The sequence below is a fragment of the Alosa sapidissima genome, chromosome 19, assembly GCF_018492685.1.
Source record: "Alosa sapidissima isolate fAloSap1 chromosome 19, fAloSap1.pri, whole genome shotgun sequence".
Taxonomy (NCBI): Eukaryota; Metazoa; Chordata; class Actinopteri; order Clupeiformes; family Clupeidae; genus Alosa; species Alosa sapidissima.
In genome coordinates this window covers 13,241,038-13,257,970 of record NC_055975.1, presented here as the reverse complement: position 1 = coordinate 13,257,970, position 16,933 = coordinate 13,241,038, and the positions used below count along the sequence as shown (strand labels likewise).

At 45.0% G+C, this 16,933-nt stretch overlaps 1 protein-coding gene and 1 long non-coding RNA gene across 5 annotated transcripts in view; both read left to right on the top strand.

Moving 5' to 3' along the window:
• syt16 (synaptotagmin XVI) overlaps positions 1–4,875 on the top strand; it is a 32,011-nt gene extending 27,136 nt beyond the window's left edge. For all 4 annotated transcript variants that reach the window (XM_042072173.1, XM_042072172.1, XM_042072171.1 and 1 more), the window contains 3 exons: positions 520–969; positions 2,138–2,327; positions 4,493–4,875. In XM_042072173.1, the coding sequence (XP_041928107.1) occupies positions 520–969; positions 2,138–2,327; positions 4,493–4,806 (954 nt within the window). In that variant the 3' untranslated portion in view covers positions 4,807–4,875. The remainder of the gene's footprint in view (positions 1–519; positions 970–2,137; positions 2,328–4,492) is intronic.
• Positions 4,876–8,032: 3,157 nt separating this feature from the next.
• LOC121693033 lies at positions 8,033–11,893 on the top strand. The gene is made up of 4 exons (XR_006025396.1): positions 8,033–8,416; positions 9,227–9,329; positions 9,472–9,595; positions 10,444–11,893. It is a non-coding gene; the product is annotated as an uncharacterized LOC121693033 (long non-coding RNA).
• Positions 11,894–16,933: the final 5,040 nt, after the last annotated feature.

Sequence of the window (16,933 nt, the reverse complement as noted above, 5' to 3'; positions counted from 1 at the left end):
GTGTTTGTAATTCTGCAAGCAGGCTCTCATCCTCTGACGTGCAATTGTCACTCTGTCTATCTTATCAGGAGTCTGAGGTTGTCATGGCAACCTCGGCTCATTGTGTGTTCTGTCAACATCGGGCTTCACTGCTCTTTATGTAGTTTCTCTTTCTCCTCAAACACACACACATAAATACACACTCACTCTCACTCACACACACACACAAACACACACACACACACACACACACACAAAGACTCAGGGGAGAGAGGAAGGCAAGAGAGCAATGTGTGAACAGAATCTCCAGATTAATGAGATTTTCTGCATAGCTCTCATGTGCCATTTGTCTACCTGATGTCTCTTCCGTAATACACACCCACACACACACACACGTCCATGTAAGTCCTCAGTGTCACTAACCTATTCCATAACCTCCATACCGTAAATATATGTGGTTTACAGTATTTATGAATGTGCAGGTGTGTGTATGTGTGTGTGTATGAATAACTCTGTCTCTCTCTCTCTACCCCACTCTAGCCAGAGCAGCCGCCTGGGGACCCCCTCTCTGTGTCCCCCCGCATCCCCATCTCCAAGTGCGGCGAGCTGGTCGTCGTCCTTGACTACCGGCCCACCTCCGCCAAGCTGCTGGTCACCGTGGTGACGGCGCACGGCATCCCGGACAAGGCACGCAGCGGCATGGACTCCTGGCAGGTGCACGCCGTGCTGCTGCCGGCCAAGCGGCAGCGCCACAAGACGGGCGTGCAGCGCGGCTCCAGCCCGCGCTTCGACGACACCTTCCGCTTCGCGCACCTGGAGCCGGGCGAGCTGGCCGCGTCGGCGCTCCGGCTGCGCCTGTACGCGCTCGGGCGCATGAGCCGCGAGCGCATGATGGGCGAGGCCGTGTACCGCCTCGCCAAGCTCAACGCCACCACCAACACCGGCGAGACCGAGGTCATCCTCACCCTTGAGCCACGCAGCAACCTGAGGGTGAGCGAGAGGGGGAGGAGGGAGTGAGAGAGCGGTGGTGATGGAGTGAGAGAAAGAGAGAGAGAGCGGTGGTGATGGAGTGAGAGAAAGAGAGAGAGAGCGGTGGTGATAGAGTGAGAGAAAGAGAAAGAGAGAGAGAGCAGTGGTGATAGAGTGAGAGAAAGAGAAAGAGTGAGAGAGCGGTGGTGATGGAGTGAGAGAGAGAGAGAGAGAGAGAGAGAGCGGTAGTGATGGAGTGAGAGAAAGAGAGAGAGAGAGCGGTGGTGATGGAGTGAGAGAAAGAGAGAGAGAGAGCGTGGTGGTGATGGAGTGAGAGAAAGTGAGAAAGAGCAGTGGTGATGGAGTGAAAGCGAGAGAGAGAGAGAGAGAGAGAGAGAGAGCAGTGGTGATGGAGTGAAGAGAGAGAGAGAGAGAGAGAGAGAGAGAGAGAGAGAGAGAGAGAGCAGTGGTGATGGAGTGAAAGAGAGAGAGAGAGAGAAAGAGCAGTGGTGATTGAGTGAAAGAGAGAGAGAGAGAGAGAGAGAGAGAAAGAGCGGTGGTGATGGAGTGAGAGAAAGGGAGGGGGAGAGCTGTCGGTGTAAATGAAACCAAAGAGGTGGTGTGCCTTTTGAATCGATAATAAGTGTGAGTGTGTTTTGAATTGACTGTGTGTAGATAACAGCTGTTTGTGAGTGGATGTGCTGTTCCGAAGATTGTAACTTGAATACGGACTCCCTTACTTCCCTTTGTTCCCTTTGTTCATGTTCTTGTATTCTTTATCTCTTTCTTTTCACAACCTCTCTCTCCCTTTTCCATCTTTCTCTGTAATGTCCTGTTTTTGTTATATTCTGCCCTCACATGCTGGTAGAATTGCTGCCAATTACTCTACATTTGTATGAATGCGAATACGAGGAAGATAAGTGGATCGTGCTGGTAATGTTAGCTATGTATGCCAAGCCCTTGAACTCGACAACTTTGTAATTATGACTTAGCAAGGACATTCTGAGAAAACGCAGTACAGTATCACCCCTCTATCTGATCATTCTCTATTTCTCTTTTTCTCTCTCTCTTACTTTTTTTTCTCTCTCTCTCTCTTTCACACACACACACACACACACACACACACACACACACACACACACACACACACACACACACACTTACTCTCTGTACTTGGCCTCCCCTGCAGAATGCTGGATCCCAGCAGAGTCTCTCGGCCGTGTCCCAGAGTGACAGCGCCTCGTCCAGCCAGTCTCTGGCCCACGGAGGGACCCCGGAGCTGCTGGTGGGTCTGGCCTACAACCCCACCACCGGCCGCCTGGCCGTGGAGCTCATCAAGGGCAGCCACTTCCGCAACCTGGCCCTCAACCGCCCACCTGGTGAGACACACACACACACACACAAACACACACACACACACTAGGTTTTAGTAATGCATTTTAGTAATATATGGGGGAGATGAACCACAATACAGTATATACTGCTGGATCGAAAACCCTAATGCATACACACACACTCAGACACATATACAAAGAAACACAAAGACACAAGCACACATACACACACAAGCAGAGAGCACACAAACACATACACTCTCACACATTTACATGTTCACATGCACAAACCATAAGACTGTATAAAACTCACTCGCAGAATCTCACAAGCACATGCTTAACCCACACATGCCCTTATATAGACTCCTGTGAACAAGCACATACACAAGGCACACTCCTAAATACCTTTAAATGTTGCATACCTACTAATCTTCCCACACAGCATGTAAAGTTGGATTGAATAAAATGTAATAATAATTGTGTGCTAATACTGGCAATTGATAGCCTAGAAATCTAGACGCACCCTAGCGGCAACAAATTACATTTGCTGCCAGGGCTAGTCTAGCAACTCTCCGTTGGCTTGTGAGCTGGAAAAATTACATTTCTATCAGGTCAATCAAATCGTGTATAGAGACGTTAGGCGGGCTTAACATAATGATTGATGGCAGAGTTGCAACGGTTTGGCTTGAATTCCCTGCTACTTGAAAACAAAGAAGATGGATGTTGCTGTTGGTGAACAGCGTGACACGAGATAAGCTTTTTTTAAGTTGGCAAAAGTTTGAACTAGCCAACTAGCTCCGCTGGTGGGAAAACGCATGGGAATCATAGCTGTCCTATTGCGTGCAGAGGGAATTTGAAAGACAACCGATTATCCCGCCCCTCGGACTGAGCACTGCCAACGGTGAGTGCCCACACCCTACATTTTAATGTGGGTCTGGCTCGTCAGGCTAGGCAATTGTAATGTTTGTAAAAAAATCAAACCGAAGAGAGAGCTGCCACATCATCTGTTTTTGCGCCTTCTCAAAGATGCAAACACACACACTCCAAAGTGAGATCGAGAAATCGAGTGTGTATGTGTTTGTATATATATGTGTGTGTGTGTGTGTGTGTGTTTGTGTGCGTGTGCTTGTGCTTGTGCGTGTGTGTGTTTGTGTTTGTGTGTGTGTATGTGTTTGTGTGTGTGTGCGTTTGTCTGTGTCTGTGTGTGTGTGTGTTTGTGTGTGCGTTTCATACTCACAGCAAGTGGTGCGATCGCACATACGTAAATCCTGCAGAATTACGTGTTTGCACCAGCCGTTTGTGTGTGTGTGTGTATGTGTGTGTGTGTGTGTGTGTGTGTGTGTGTGTGTGTGTGTGTGTGTGTGTGTGTGTGTAAGTGCATCTCAGGGCCCTCTGCTCATTTCAGCCAGCAGATCCACCCCTGAGCCACATGTTTGCCCACGTCCCCTGATCTGTGATCCCCAATAATCCGGGCAGGCCTGGAGAATAGTGACACAGGGGAACACAGCCAGAACCACTACAGCTCTAGCAGTGCAATTGGTCCAGTCAATGGCACCCACACTAAAGTGAAGTCTGAGGTGTTTTGTCCAATACAGGCCTGGATCATTACACTAACAGTAGGCAATGACCTTTAATGGACGCAGAGTAAGAGCAGAACATTTGTATAGCTAATGGAGGGTGATTCATTCACAGATGTCATACATTCACATAGAGTGCAAAATGTGGCTATAGAACCCTGGATGGCTATGCATTTAGTTATCCTTTCAAAGGAATTCATCTGGATGCTCTAAAGATCATCATGAACGACATACATGAAGAGCTAAAAATTCTTACAGAGACCAGAGAGTGATAGGATGACCGTAATTGTAGCCAGAATAACAAAAGTAGTCTTGTAAATGAGTTTTGCTCCTTTACCATTAAAACCTACCTCTTTATCTTGATGTTTAACTTGGTCTGCTCATTGGCTGATCCATCTGCACATCCACTTATCTGTCCCACCATCAGTGTCCGCCATGAGCTGTTATCAGCCCTTGTGTGGAGGATTGAAGCGTCAACTGATCATAAATCCCCCTAATAATCCCTCTCCTCCTGTCACTCCTTCCCCACTCTCTCTCTCTTTCCCTTTCCTTCTGTCCCTGCCTGTCATTCGCCACCCCCCCCCCCCCCCCCCTCTCTCTCCTCTCCTCTCCTCTCCTCTCTCTCTCTCTCAGACACTTATGGCAAGCTCACCCTGCTCAACTCCATGGGCCAGGAGATCTCGCGTTGCAAGACGTCAGTGCGGCGCGGTCAGCCCAACCCCGTCTACAAGGAGACCTTCGTCTTCCAGGTGGCCCTCTTTCAGCTGTCGGACGTGACGCTCATGGTGTCCATCTACAACCGGCGCAACATGAAGCGCAAGGAGATGATCGGCTGGCTGGCGCTGGGCCAGAACAGCAGCGGCCGCGAGGAGCTGCTCCACTGGCAGGACATGAAGGAGAGCGGCAACCAGCAGGTCTGCCGCTGGCACCCACTGCTGGAGGGGTAGAGAGGGAACAGAAGGAGAGAGGGAGGGAGGAAGAGAGAAATGGATGGAAAAAGAGAGAGGAGGGGAGAAAGGGAGAGAGATGGATGGAGTGGAATAGGTAGGGGGAAGAGGGGGAAAGAGATTGGTAGAGAGTGAGGCAGAGAGAGGGAGAAACCAGAAGAGAGAGAGAGAGAGAGAGATGGGGAGGAGGAGGGAAGGAGACTGCAGGTGTGCTGCTGGCACATTGTACAGGAGAGAGGGAAAGAGAAAGGGGCGAGAAAGAGAGAAAGTGGGGAAGAGAGGGGGGTTACAGGGGGTGACAGAAGTGAAGGTGTGAGGGACAAAAAGCGCAGTGGCAATCTACATGATATATGGAGAGGGAAGGGGAGAGCCAGAAAGAGAGAGCAACTGTGGCAACTGGTTTGTGTGCCACCGATACAATTTGTACGTGTGTGTGTGTGTGTGTGTGTGTGTGTGTGTGTGTGTGTGTGTGTGTGTGTGTGTGTGAGAGAGAGAGAGAGTGTGTCAGAGTGTGACTGTGTGTGTGAGGGAGAGAGAGACAGAGAGAGGGAGAACAGATTGAGATGCAGAGCGGAGGTGTGAGTGAGGCAGGTGGAGAGGTGTGGAGCCATCTGGAGGGGTGTGTGGGGGCGGAGTCGGCAGTTGCGGCGGTGGCGCCATTCTGGGCTTGTAATGGATGACCCGGTTGGATGAGTAGCGGACTCTAGAGGTGTAGCCAGCACAGGAGGTGGAGTGTGTGTCACCGTAGACATGTGGAGATGGACAGACATGAAGAAAAAAATAAAAAATAAAAATGATGGACTGCTGAAGGGGAGGATAGAATCATCTCCATCAAAGCCACTTAGAGACAGTGATGATGCCATCAAATCATCCCTCTCCGCCTCCTGTGTGATGGTCTCCATCAATGGCTTCTCCTCCATTAAGGTGTACAGGCAGTCCCTCTTCTGGCACAGCTACGGGGCTCGCTAGAGATCCAATCAAGGAACTGTGGCAGTTTCCCCACCTGACACCCAACTCTATGGGCTCATCAAAACCCCAAATTATGGCTACCGACTGTGGAAATGAACACACACTCACACACACTTGTACACAAACACGCACATACACAACTTGTCAGTGCACGTTTGTGTGTTCTGGTATATACGCTGCTATGCCATAGAGAGAAGGAGAGGTGAGTGATGAGGAGAGTGAGGGAGAAGTACTTCTGTGCTCAGGTTGACTCCAGATGATATATTCTTGCCCTCTCTGTGCCAAAGTGTGCAGCAAATGAGCACTACACTTGTTAGTAACGCTTGACGACCAGAAAAGTATGTGGCTCCCATCCTACAAATGCAGTGTCTGCTGAATGCCAATGAGGATCCATATGGCTCACAGAGTGGGGTTTCCTCTCCACAGACAAACACAGACACACACACACACACACACACACAAACAAACACACCCACACACAGTCCTTAACCATACTCTAATAACAGCAATCAGGCCCTCTCTAACTGACACACACAAACAAACACACCCACACACAGTCCTTAACCATACTCTAATAACAGCAATCAGGCCCTCTCTAACTGGGCCCAGAGTGCACTGTTTCAGCCAATCAGAACTAATTGTTGCTTGGCTCAGCCAATCAAAACTAATCATTACCCAGCTTCACGGTCCCCAAGCGCATGCATGAACGGAGGCTTCCACTTTGGACCACTGATTAGCCGATGCTGTGCAGTTCAGTGTGACCAGTTCTTTGACTGTTGCATTTCAGGTTAATTAACTGTTAGAGCCATTTACACTTCTTATTTAAGTATGTCCTTTTGATAATAATAATGTTAGGGTTCCTTTTTTTGTTTTTTAGCCAATTAACTATTTTTTCTGTTGTGAGTGTACTATTGTATTTGGATTATGGAACTCACCAAAATATTTACGCATACTCATTCTTATGCAGAAGCAAATTAAGTCAATGCAGTGTTTACAACTGGAGATTATTTCAACCAGATGTTGCCCCTTGATGTCTTTGTTATACATTTTTCATATTTACTTTTACAAATGTCATTTGTAAGGCAAGAGCCTCTTACGTAAAGTAGAGCAAACCTGCCAGAAATTGTTAAAACTCAGTCTTGTGATGATTACAGTATAAGGTGTATCCAGCTATTATTACCAAAGTACTATAGTCTACCACTGCTTTTCTCAAGATAACCTTCCATACATTGTGATTATAGGCTACTTATCCCCTATATATGTTGAAGATGCATGCTTTCTGTACATACATTTTTGCATCTATATATTTTTTAAAATAATTATGGCCATCTCAAAAACAATATGATTTATAAAGCATGGCAATGTAAAGCCTTCCACTGGTAAAATTAATATGAAGTGCCTGTAACACATCTAAAAGATTTGTAAGATGTGTATGTTGGGGGTTTGGGGTTCTGTTTTGAATGATGTACACTACTAGCATGAATAATGTTTAGTATGCTGGAAATGCCTCTGGATCAATCATGCATGGTCAATGGAGTTGTGATTCACAGTGCCTGCTCTGCCAATGCATGTTCAGTATATGATGCAAAAAGAATGTTTAGTTTGTATAAATATGATGTATTATATCTATATTTTGGTCTATCAGTAAACACTATGCTGCCTGTTGGCAGTCCACTGTCTCCACATTGCTGTCTGTTTCTAGCGTATTTGCTCGTTTGAAGACTTCTCACCTCGTGGAACAACCCAGGAGTGTAATGACAAGGAAGAAGCACATAAATACTAGCCTACAGTCGCCTGCACTCTAGCGTGTCAGGAGCCGACTTTACGGTCACTCATGCCCCGGGGAATTCATTAAACTCACTGAGTCAGGATTAGGCACGATTAGGAGGATATCATACGGTGTAAGTAGAGTTGAATGAGCGCGAATCTCTCTCAGTGGAAACCCACTTTGCGATTAAAGTGCGTGAGCAGTCCGCTCCACATATTAATGTCAACATCATCTTTGTCATAGCCTAAGTCTAACTTCTTATTAGTGTCATTTCCATTCAGTTCGAAGTCGAGATTTGAGAGGGGAGAATGAATTCCAAGATATATTTAGACTACGCATGCACGCATGGTAGTGATAATGTTCCATTTAAATCAAGCACAAAGAAGTCGCATCTCGTTTAATATTAAGAGGGAGAGGCGGAGGGAGCGAGGCTCAAGAGGGTGGTGAGAAGGAAACCTTGCAGCATCTCGAGAGAATGCGAGAATAATGGAGCCTGATGATGTGGCGTCATCATTGCCTAGTGACTCTCCTAGCAACAGGAAACATCTGTTTCGGCGAGGGCCAATGAGATTGCGGGGGAAATTGTGTTGTTGCTCGTTTCTGAAAAAGAGAATATTTTAAGACCTGAGAGAGTGCGCCTGACTCGCTGTGGGGATTATCAAAACGACCATACGGAATCTGGGTGAGGAACCGCGGTCACAGTCCAGAACAGGGACGGCTGATACCTCCACGGCTGAAGTTGCAGCAGTCACACACAGCGGAGCATCTTGGCTATAGCTATATCAGTTCTGGTCGTTACCACTGTCCGATCACACGTGAGAGGACTTGTCATTCCTGTCTACAGGTGGAACACTTTTGAAAGCTATCTGAAAGGTAATTTCTCATGCCTATGATATTCATTGACATTTTCTCAAACGTTGCATGGACCAATTTAGCCTTGGACTTGTAGCCTACAGACTGATACAACTAGGCTACAGCTATATCTTAACCAGCAACGATTTAGAGTTCTTGGGATTTATTCACCCACATGTTGCACTCTTTGCGCATTTTTGCTCTAGGATAATAATAGTGACCATTTCTATAATGTGTCTTTACTGGTCATAGGCTGTGGATGCAAACGTGTGTTGAAAATGAAAGCCATGTCACTTGTCATCCCTGTATGCATTCAGGTGATTCTCATTCACAATTCCAGATTATGTCATTTCTCTCTTCAAGTAGCCTACCAGTGTAGGCTATCGTCGCACTGTAATGACAATATCGCTAGTTTTCCCCTCAATCCTCCAGCCTCATTGGTTTCATCCACCCACTCACTCAATCTCTCATGCACACAAACACTATCTCACCCACGCACCTCTTCTGTGCACGGTGACAAGACGGCGCGTATTTAACCTGTTCATCACTGGTCCACCCCCGAGCGGCTCTTATTTGCAGAGCCCTCTTTCCTCACACGTCGGTAGTCTGGGGTAGGCAGGTGCCTTTGCGAGAGAGGGTTCATATAGTGGCTTTGAAGCAAGGGTATGATCCCAAATTATCCAGACGATTTTCATATTTCAAGTCTAGTGATAGGTATTTTCTGAAAAGGGCTGAACAGGCCTTAATAACATTATGTAGGCGTCACAACAACTAGTAGTAGCCTACAGCATGTGAAAGTGTACTCACTTCTCTCTCTTTCTCTCTCTGCAGGAGTGCAAGGGCAATGTGTGAAAGTCCGCTGAGTCAAGCTCAGGAGAACAGGAGATCCATCCGAGGGCTGTGTGTGTGTGCGTGTGCATTTGCCCATCTCGAGGTAATCGTTCATCGTCACCTCTCTGCCCTGTGTGTCACTGGCCTCCACCACTGAGTGGACTCACGGCACACCCCTCCATTAACCCACCTTCTCCCAACCTGAGAATGACACTGTGGTGATCTCCTTTCTCTCTGTCCATCAGACCGCCCCTGTCCATTCCCCCTGAGAGTCAGAAGCTCTTAACGACGTCGAAAGTTGCCTACTTCAAGAGGAAGTATGCGGAGGAGGAGGATATTCATGGCAGCCTACACGGATATTTACAAAAAGTGAGATATGTCTTCCATTATACGCGCGTGCGTGTGTGTGTGTGTGTGTGTGTGTGTGTGTGTGTGTGTGTGTGTGTGTGTGTGTGTGTGTGTGCACGCCTTACAGTGCCAGTGAATGCAGAAATGTCACGGTTCTCCAAAATGATTGTCTAATTTCCTAAGCCTCTCACACACAGTGGCTCTTATGAATTACATAATTCCTTGTGGCCTTCTGCGCATCCCATAAATGGCATAATTGTCCCCTGTTCACTATTTATATTGGTGCATTGCCCTATTATGTATACTGTGCCCTTGGTCTCCCAAGATGAAGAATGTCTCTATGTCCTTCCTTGTAGCCAGGTGTGTCATGCTCCCTTTCTTTAGTGCTCTCTTTGTCATCCTGACATTGCCAGCCTCCCTCTCTCATCCCATTGTCTTTCCAGCTAAATATGTGTCTCTGTTACCCAACATCTCTATTCATCCCCTGCTGTGCCAACACTGGCTGAATACTATAACCAAAAATCTCATGATGTTCTATTTCTGCTTATAGCGAGTAAGTCTTTAGTTGCATCTTTTCTTTCTTTTCATGTTGAAAATCAACATGTGCATACTATTCACAGTCAGAGGTTGTGTACACTATGTTTTTTATAGGTTAGAATCAGAGAGGACCCTAGGTTCTAGGTTATGTTCTCCAAATGAAGAGTTGTGGCCTTCACCCTCTCTCCATCTATGTCTAATATTCAGATGTTTCAGATGTTGGTGACGTCTTCTGTTACATGCACTACATGTTCGTTACATGTGCATTTTCCATGCTCTTTCTCTCTCTCTTTCTCTCTCCCTCTATCTGTCTCTCTATTTCTGTCCTGTAGCACCTGATACTTCGTGAGGAGCGCAGCTGTATCCTGCGCCTCTCCCTGGAGAAGCTGCGTTTCCTGGATGACCCCGAGGCCTACCTGCGTCGCTCCGTCCTCATCAACAACCTGCTGCGGAAGATCCACCATGACGAGAACGAGCAAGAGCCGGAGGAGAAAGAGGATCACGAGGACCAGGAGGAGAGGGACACCCAGAAACTATTCTGTTCTGGCAGGAAGAGACTGAAGGTCCTGGTGACGTCTGAGTGTGACACCCAGAACTTTAGCTACGCAGAGGTGCCTCAGTACAGGCTGGTGTCGTACGCCTCGTCCCCGAGTGTGATGTGCCTCTGTGGGCTGGGCGGCTGTCCCGCCCTGGCCTCTAGTCATGGAGCTCCAGTTTTGGTATATGACTTGGATGATCATGGGTGAATGGGATGGTTGAAGATCGTGGCTTAAGGAATAATAATAATAATAAAAAAAAGATTTCAGTCATCTGAGTGCACTGTAGGTGACTGTGTTGTCAGGGTGTTGTGTGCCAGGGCTGGTCGAGGCCAAAATGCTGTATGTTGCTTGTGCTTGGAAGCTGAGAGCCAGCTGTGGAGTATGAACCATGACTACTGTATAGCTGTCTCTGGGGAAGACCCTCCAGAACCTCAACCAGTATCAGGGTCTGCTTTTCATCTCTCTCTCTCTTTCTCTCTCTCTCTCTCTCACACTCACTCTCACCCACTCTCCATCTATCTTTCTGTCTATCTCTGTGTCTGTTACTTTAGCATATGTGTCTGTCAAAAGAATGACTTAACTGTTGTGGTTTCAAAGCCTTTCTGTATGAGTATGATTTTTTTGCTGATGTGAGCTATGATGCTTGTGTTTTTCAGGGATATGAACTCTAAAGAAGCCATGCACCTTTTTGTAAACATATTACATTATGTATACATAATGTCGAACCAGGGTCTAAAGGAAGCGCTTTATTTTGTCCCAAGATAGTCCCATGTTGTCTTTGAGCCTACAAAGCCTACTGGCATTGTAAAAATGGGCAAGGACACAAATACAAACCTCAGCCCTTCACTCTCTCCTTAGCAGCATTCTACTGCCCCCTATTGTTCAGACCTCTGACAACACATCTTGGATCACATGTAGGACTGTTCATCAGCAGGCTAAGATCAGACTCACTGTAGTGCAACGTGAGCTACTAGACACATATATCTCAGAGACTTACTTTTAATTATATGTGGCAAATGTTATGTTCTTTGTAAACTGCTCTGAAGCCAGATGTGCAATGGGTTTATCTATTTCTGGGTATATGTGCCAAGTCTAACAACCTGAATGAATACCAATCATGACCTATAATTTGGGACTCTGTGGAGTAGCCAGTACTCTGTAGGCCTACTTAAAATGTTGTGTCCCAATTACATACAAATAGACTTTTCCAACAAAGTGTTTTCAGTTATTATTCAGGGCCTATTTCAGTTTGATTTCGTTTCAATGTTTTTTTTTTTTTTTTTTAATAAACACCATGTTTGCCAAATGTCTTCAAAGTAGCAATCGCGATTTGTCTATTTTTAGGTGACAAAAACTGTTCGTACCTGAATTGTGTTCTGTGTGTAGGCTAATTCTGAATTTACCCACATACTACAGTTGGTCAAAATTACCCAATTCATCGTTGTTTATTAGGACACACGGAAACTTACAGAGATGATTCTAAAAATAATTCGGACAAAACAGTTTATAACCATGCAGTGTCCATAGGCCAGGGTAGAATAAAATCTTTGATACTAGGACAGGCGCCTTTAGCCGATAACTTGCAAACAAGATGCTCCGATACTGGCACCTAGTGTGCAAAAGAATTATGTAGGCCTACAACGAAAATGGTTCTACTGTAGGCACAAGGCTATTGTCTCTCTTGCCTCTTGAGTGTTGGAAGGAATGCGGAGTTGCCGACAGCACAACAGCACAACAAAATGTCGATTGGATTTTAAATTACCGGAACAAGACGCCGGGCTACATGGCGTAGTCTTTCATTCAGTGTCCATATGAAGAAAAAGGCCATTGCTGCTTGTTTTTAACATGGACTATTTGGTTGAAAACATGTAAAAGTGGTGTTATGATGAGGAAAAGCGAAAAGTTGCACAACCTTCTTCAAGCAAGCAATGTAAGGTCTAATCCTAGTGTAAACCAAAGATTCTAGAGCGTTGTAACGTATTCTGTAAACTATTGGACTGTAGTGCATTAGAGCCTGAGAGCATAATCTGGGCCTGTTTTGCTGAACAAGGCAAGCGCGGCGAACGTGCACCGCATGTGACGTAACGGACCGTCGCGTGACGTCATAAATGACGTTAAATAAAGGAAGCACAGGGGGAAAACTCATTTATAACTTCACCGCCAACAGGTAGACCCACGCATCTCCTGATCAGCAGCTACAGGCAAATCTAAAAACAAAATGGTCTGTGCAGATTATGGAATGGGCCACTGCAAACCTCCAACCTGGTCCAAGGTGGGAATGGAGATAATGCCAGGAGACCTCAACAAGGTCTTTTTAGCCAAAGACAGTGCATCTTCTGCAGTCAGTCTGGAGTCAGGATGGGGCACGGAACTCTTCTTCCTGGGACTGGTGTGTGTGATCACCGTGGTCATTTGCCTTTGGATCTCTAAGAGGATGAACAAACAGGTGGGCTACTGTATATTTACCTTAGTCTCTCAATCTTCAACAAAAATAAAAGCATACATTATTCCCCACATATCCCCTGACATTCTGTTTTTTTCCTCAACTGTCCATTAGGATGATGATAAGGCCAACAAAGAAAAGCTGCCGGAGGAAAAGGGACTCCACGAGAAGATCCTGGGGAAGATAGGGGAAGTGGAGGAGCGCATCAGGGCCCTGGAAGAGTTCAAGCAGAGCCTGAACCTGAGGAAGTCCAAAGATGGGGGACTAAAAGGATTCTGATTAATTATCTGACTCATTAAGCCAAATAACAAGGAGATAGGCTATGCAACATTTTAATTTGTCAATAAAAACTCAAATTTAATTAAATAAGACATTAGACACAATAAGCCTTGCATTAACTTAAATAAATCACAGTTTCTAAAATGTGGAGGGATTTTTTATTCCTGTTGTCTTGGTGCAGTTGAGAAGTACTTCATTTTTCACAACATTTTTCATAAATATGTTTGTTTGTTTCTTTAAACGAAAATGCTTATTTTTTTGATTCCATATTTCTCCCATATTGTCTTACAAGCTTTTGGCATGTGGCAGTGTCATTTTCAGCCAGAACAAACATATTGGTCAAGAGGCAATCAACATTAATCAATATTTGCCAGGGGTGTATGTAAAATGTGTTTTTCCCCTACGCTTTGATAGAGAAGTATAGTAAGTATAATATATTCTTTTGATCCTGTGAGGGAAATTTGGTCTCTGCATTTATCCCAATCCGTGAATTAGTGAAACACACTCAGCACACACACAGTGAGGTGAAGCACACACTAATCCCGGCGCAGTGAGCTGCCTGCAACAACAGCGGTGCTCGGGGAACAATGAGGGGTTAGGTGCCTTGCTCAAGGGCACTTCAGCCGTGCCTACTGGTCGGGGTTCGAACTGGCAACTTGGTTACAAGTCCGAAGCGCTAACCAGTAGGCCATGGCTGCCCCGCCAAGAAGGCGCCAATACTGTAAGCTGTATTACGTGTTGTGTTATTGGTCATGTGTTACTTGCACATGAGGGTTGTACCTGCTTCTCATATCCAGAGGATGGCAGAGTAATTCTGTAAATCTTCATCGTTACCCACATACAGCTGATACATCCTAGCCTACACATTGGCAAACACAGTGATTTAGATACCAGTACGGTATTGATGCAGTACTTAGTGCTAGGCCTGCATGAAAGCACATGTTAACATGGATTGTGTATTACTCATTAGAAATAACACCCTACACCATACCATTAAATAAAATACACTATTGCAATAGTGAACAATGATGACCAATCAATTGAACTCATGAGTTCATTCATATCCTACAGAGCACAAAAAGACTGTGATTCACCAGGGGAGGAACAGAACACTAATAAACTAAACAATAGAGAGACACTGCTGGCAAGTGGACAGAGCCAAAACAAAGCCACATACGTTGGGAAGAATTAATCTTAACTAACCAAATAGAGAATATAAAGTGGCATAGTCAAACAAATACAGTACTTCATACAAGAAAAGGAACTTGGAACTTCACGAGTAAAGCACCTAGATTGTAATTATTAACTGTAAATGATTGGCTGCTCCAATGGCTGGCTATAAACACAAGGGGGTGTGGGTTGGGGGAGTGGGAGTATTCTTGCAGCAGTGGGATGGAGAAGCTGAGAAAAGACCATCAAAGGCTCGGCTGGGAGGACGGGAGTCACTGAGCCTGGTGTGTCTGGAATGCAGAACAAAGCCTCATAGAGATGCCAGTTCATAGACAGAGAGAGGAATAAACAGCAATCTCATGAAAAGAGAGTGCATGTAAACCGGAATACTTAGAGAGCAGCATACAGTAGCAGGCACTGGAGGTAGCAGGAGTGGGATACTCCCTAACTGTAAATCGTCTCTCTAACAAAGAGGGCTTTTCATGAAAGCAATGACCTAAGTTTGAAAGCAAAGTTCACACACCAGACATCAGGTGACTGTCCTCAAACCGTCGAAGAACTCTGCACTTTCCATGCACTTTCCATTTTTTTTAAATGAAAGAAAATGAAAGGAATATTTTCACAACATAGCACTTTGTCTGCAATATTGCCAGAAAACACCACTTAAAACTTAGAAACATCCAGGCTGTTGGTGGTGTTTGTGAGTTTTTTTTGCCATCTTTTAGGTTGGCTCACTTGTTTTCGACCAACTGCTATTTTCATAGTTTACCTCACTGCTATTTTCATAGTTACCAACAACTAACTACTTATCATGTATCCCGTCATGTTAACAGACAATCAGCTCTCCTGTAATATTTAACCAATTACATTTAATTTAATTTAACAAATGATTTGTGAACAGTGTTATTTTGTTCCATTTTATTTCAACTCTTGGTTTGATTTTACATTTTGTCCAAATATAATAAGCCAGTTACTTGTCCACTGATGTCACAATAGCTCTAAAGATCTCTAGAGAAAGTGATCCCATTCCACTTGGATGTCATTACTGTAAGCTAGGCCTACCTCAAGGCATGCAAATTTGATTTATTCTTTGAAGTACGACCTAATGGACTTTTTGTTTAGAATTATGAGCTTTTCAACATGGTCTTTCGCAGGACCAGCAGCTTCAGTAAAACAGAGGACTGCATTTGTGTCTCTGCTAGACACCATATATCCATACACAACTGCTCTTCTCATGGCATTGCTAACTTTAACTCTCTACAAAGGCTTCAAAAGGACACTGGCGGAGAGATCAATGGTGAGAGCCTTGTGAAATTCATGACCTTTGAGTGAATATGCTTGAGAGAAAAGTATGCAGGTATTGTTCCATTTACTTCAGAGAAGGTACTCTGGACACATTGACTTCTGGTTTCCTCCTCTCTTGTAGAGATGGCTTGTTTTCAGAACTGCCTCAACCCTGACTGAGCAGCTCAGGCAGGACTATGCTCTGCAGCAGTCCATCCTGGCTGTGCTGACCAGAGTGACTGTGAAGCTGCAGGGCATCGAGCAGACGCTGACCATGAGGGAGGAAGAGAAAAAAGATGTGTCAGGGCTCCCTGAGACACAGAGAAACCCCTCGTCTGAGCAAAGAGACAGTCTGGCAGAAGAGAGACGGAGAGTTTCTTGAAGTTTTACTTAAACCTTAATAAATATTGTATGATTAAAATATATGTTTTTTCTCTTGCAATTCCTAAGTGTGTCAAATATATAACTGTAATGTGTAGATGGCCACTCCAGCTCCCCTCGATGATGCTGTTTCCCCTCCAAAGATATTGGTTTACATATGCAGAAGTATTAAATTGAAATTAATTTGATTAGAGGGGGGATTAATTTATGATTCTGCAAATTAATGACTTGTCTGTGATTTATATCTTCATTTATTATCTACGTTCACATAAAACACTATGATTAACTCATCGCTCATGTGGTGCGTATCTAAAGAAATCAGAAGATAAATCTGTACACGGTGTTGTATTCTCAGCAGGTCTTCCATAGTTAAGGAGATAAAATCAGAGATAAGAGTCATGGCTATGCCAAAAAAAATATTTCCAGAACTTCCTACCCAACTCTGCTGCTTGTAATCCTAATCAGTTCTTTGATAATTTGTATAATTGATCCCTACTTTTTTGTTTTGTTCAATCCCCATTTAATTGGAACAATTTAAGGATGTCAGTGTTGCCTCATGTCCAAGAACCACTCTCCAGATGAAAGCAAGAATAAAGCATACTGTTAAGAGTGGATAAGTGTATGAATGCAAGTAACTGTAACTGTAATTGACCAAGAGGAGGCGCTGTTGCGCCAAATGTATGGAGTCACAGGCTAACACAGATATGTATAGGCCTAAGTATATAT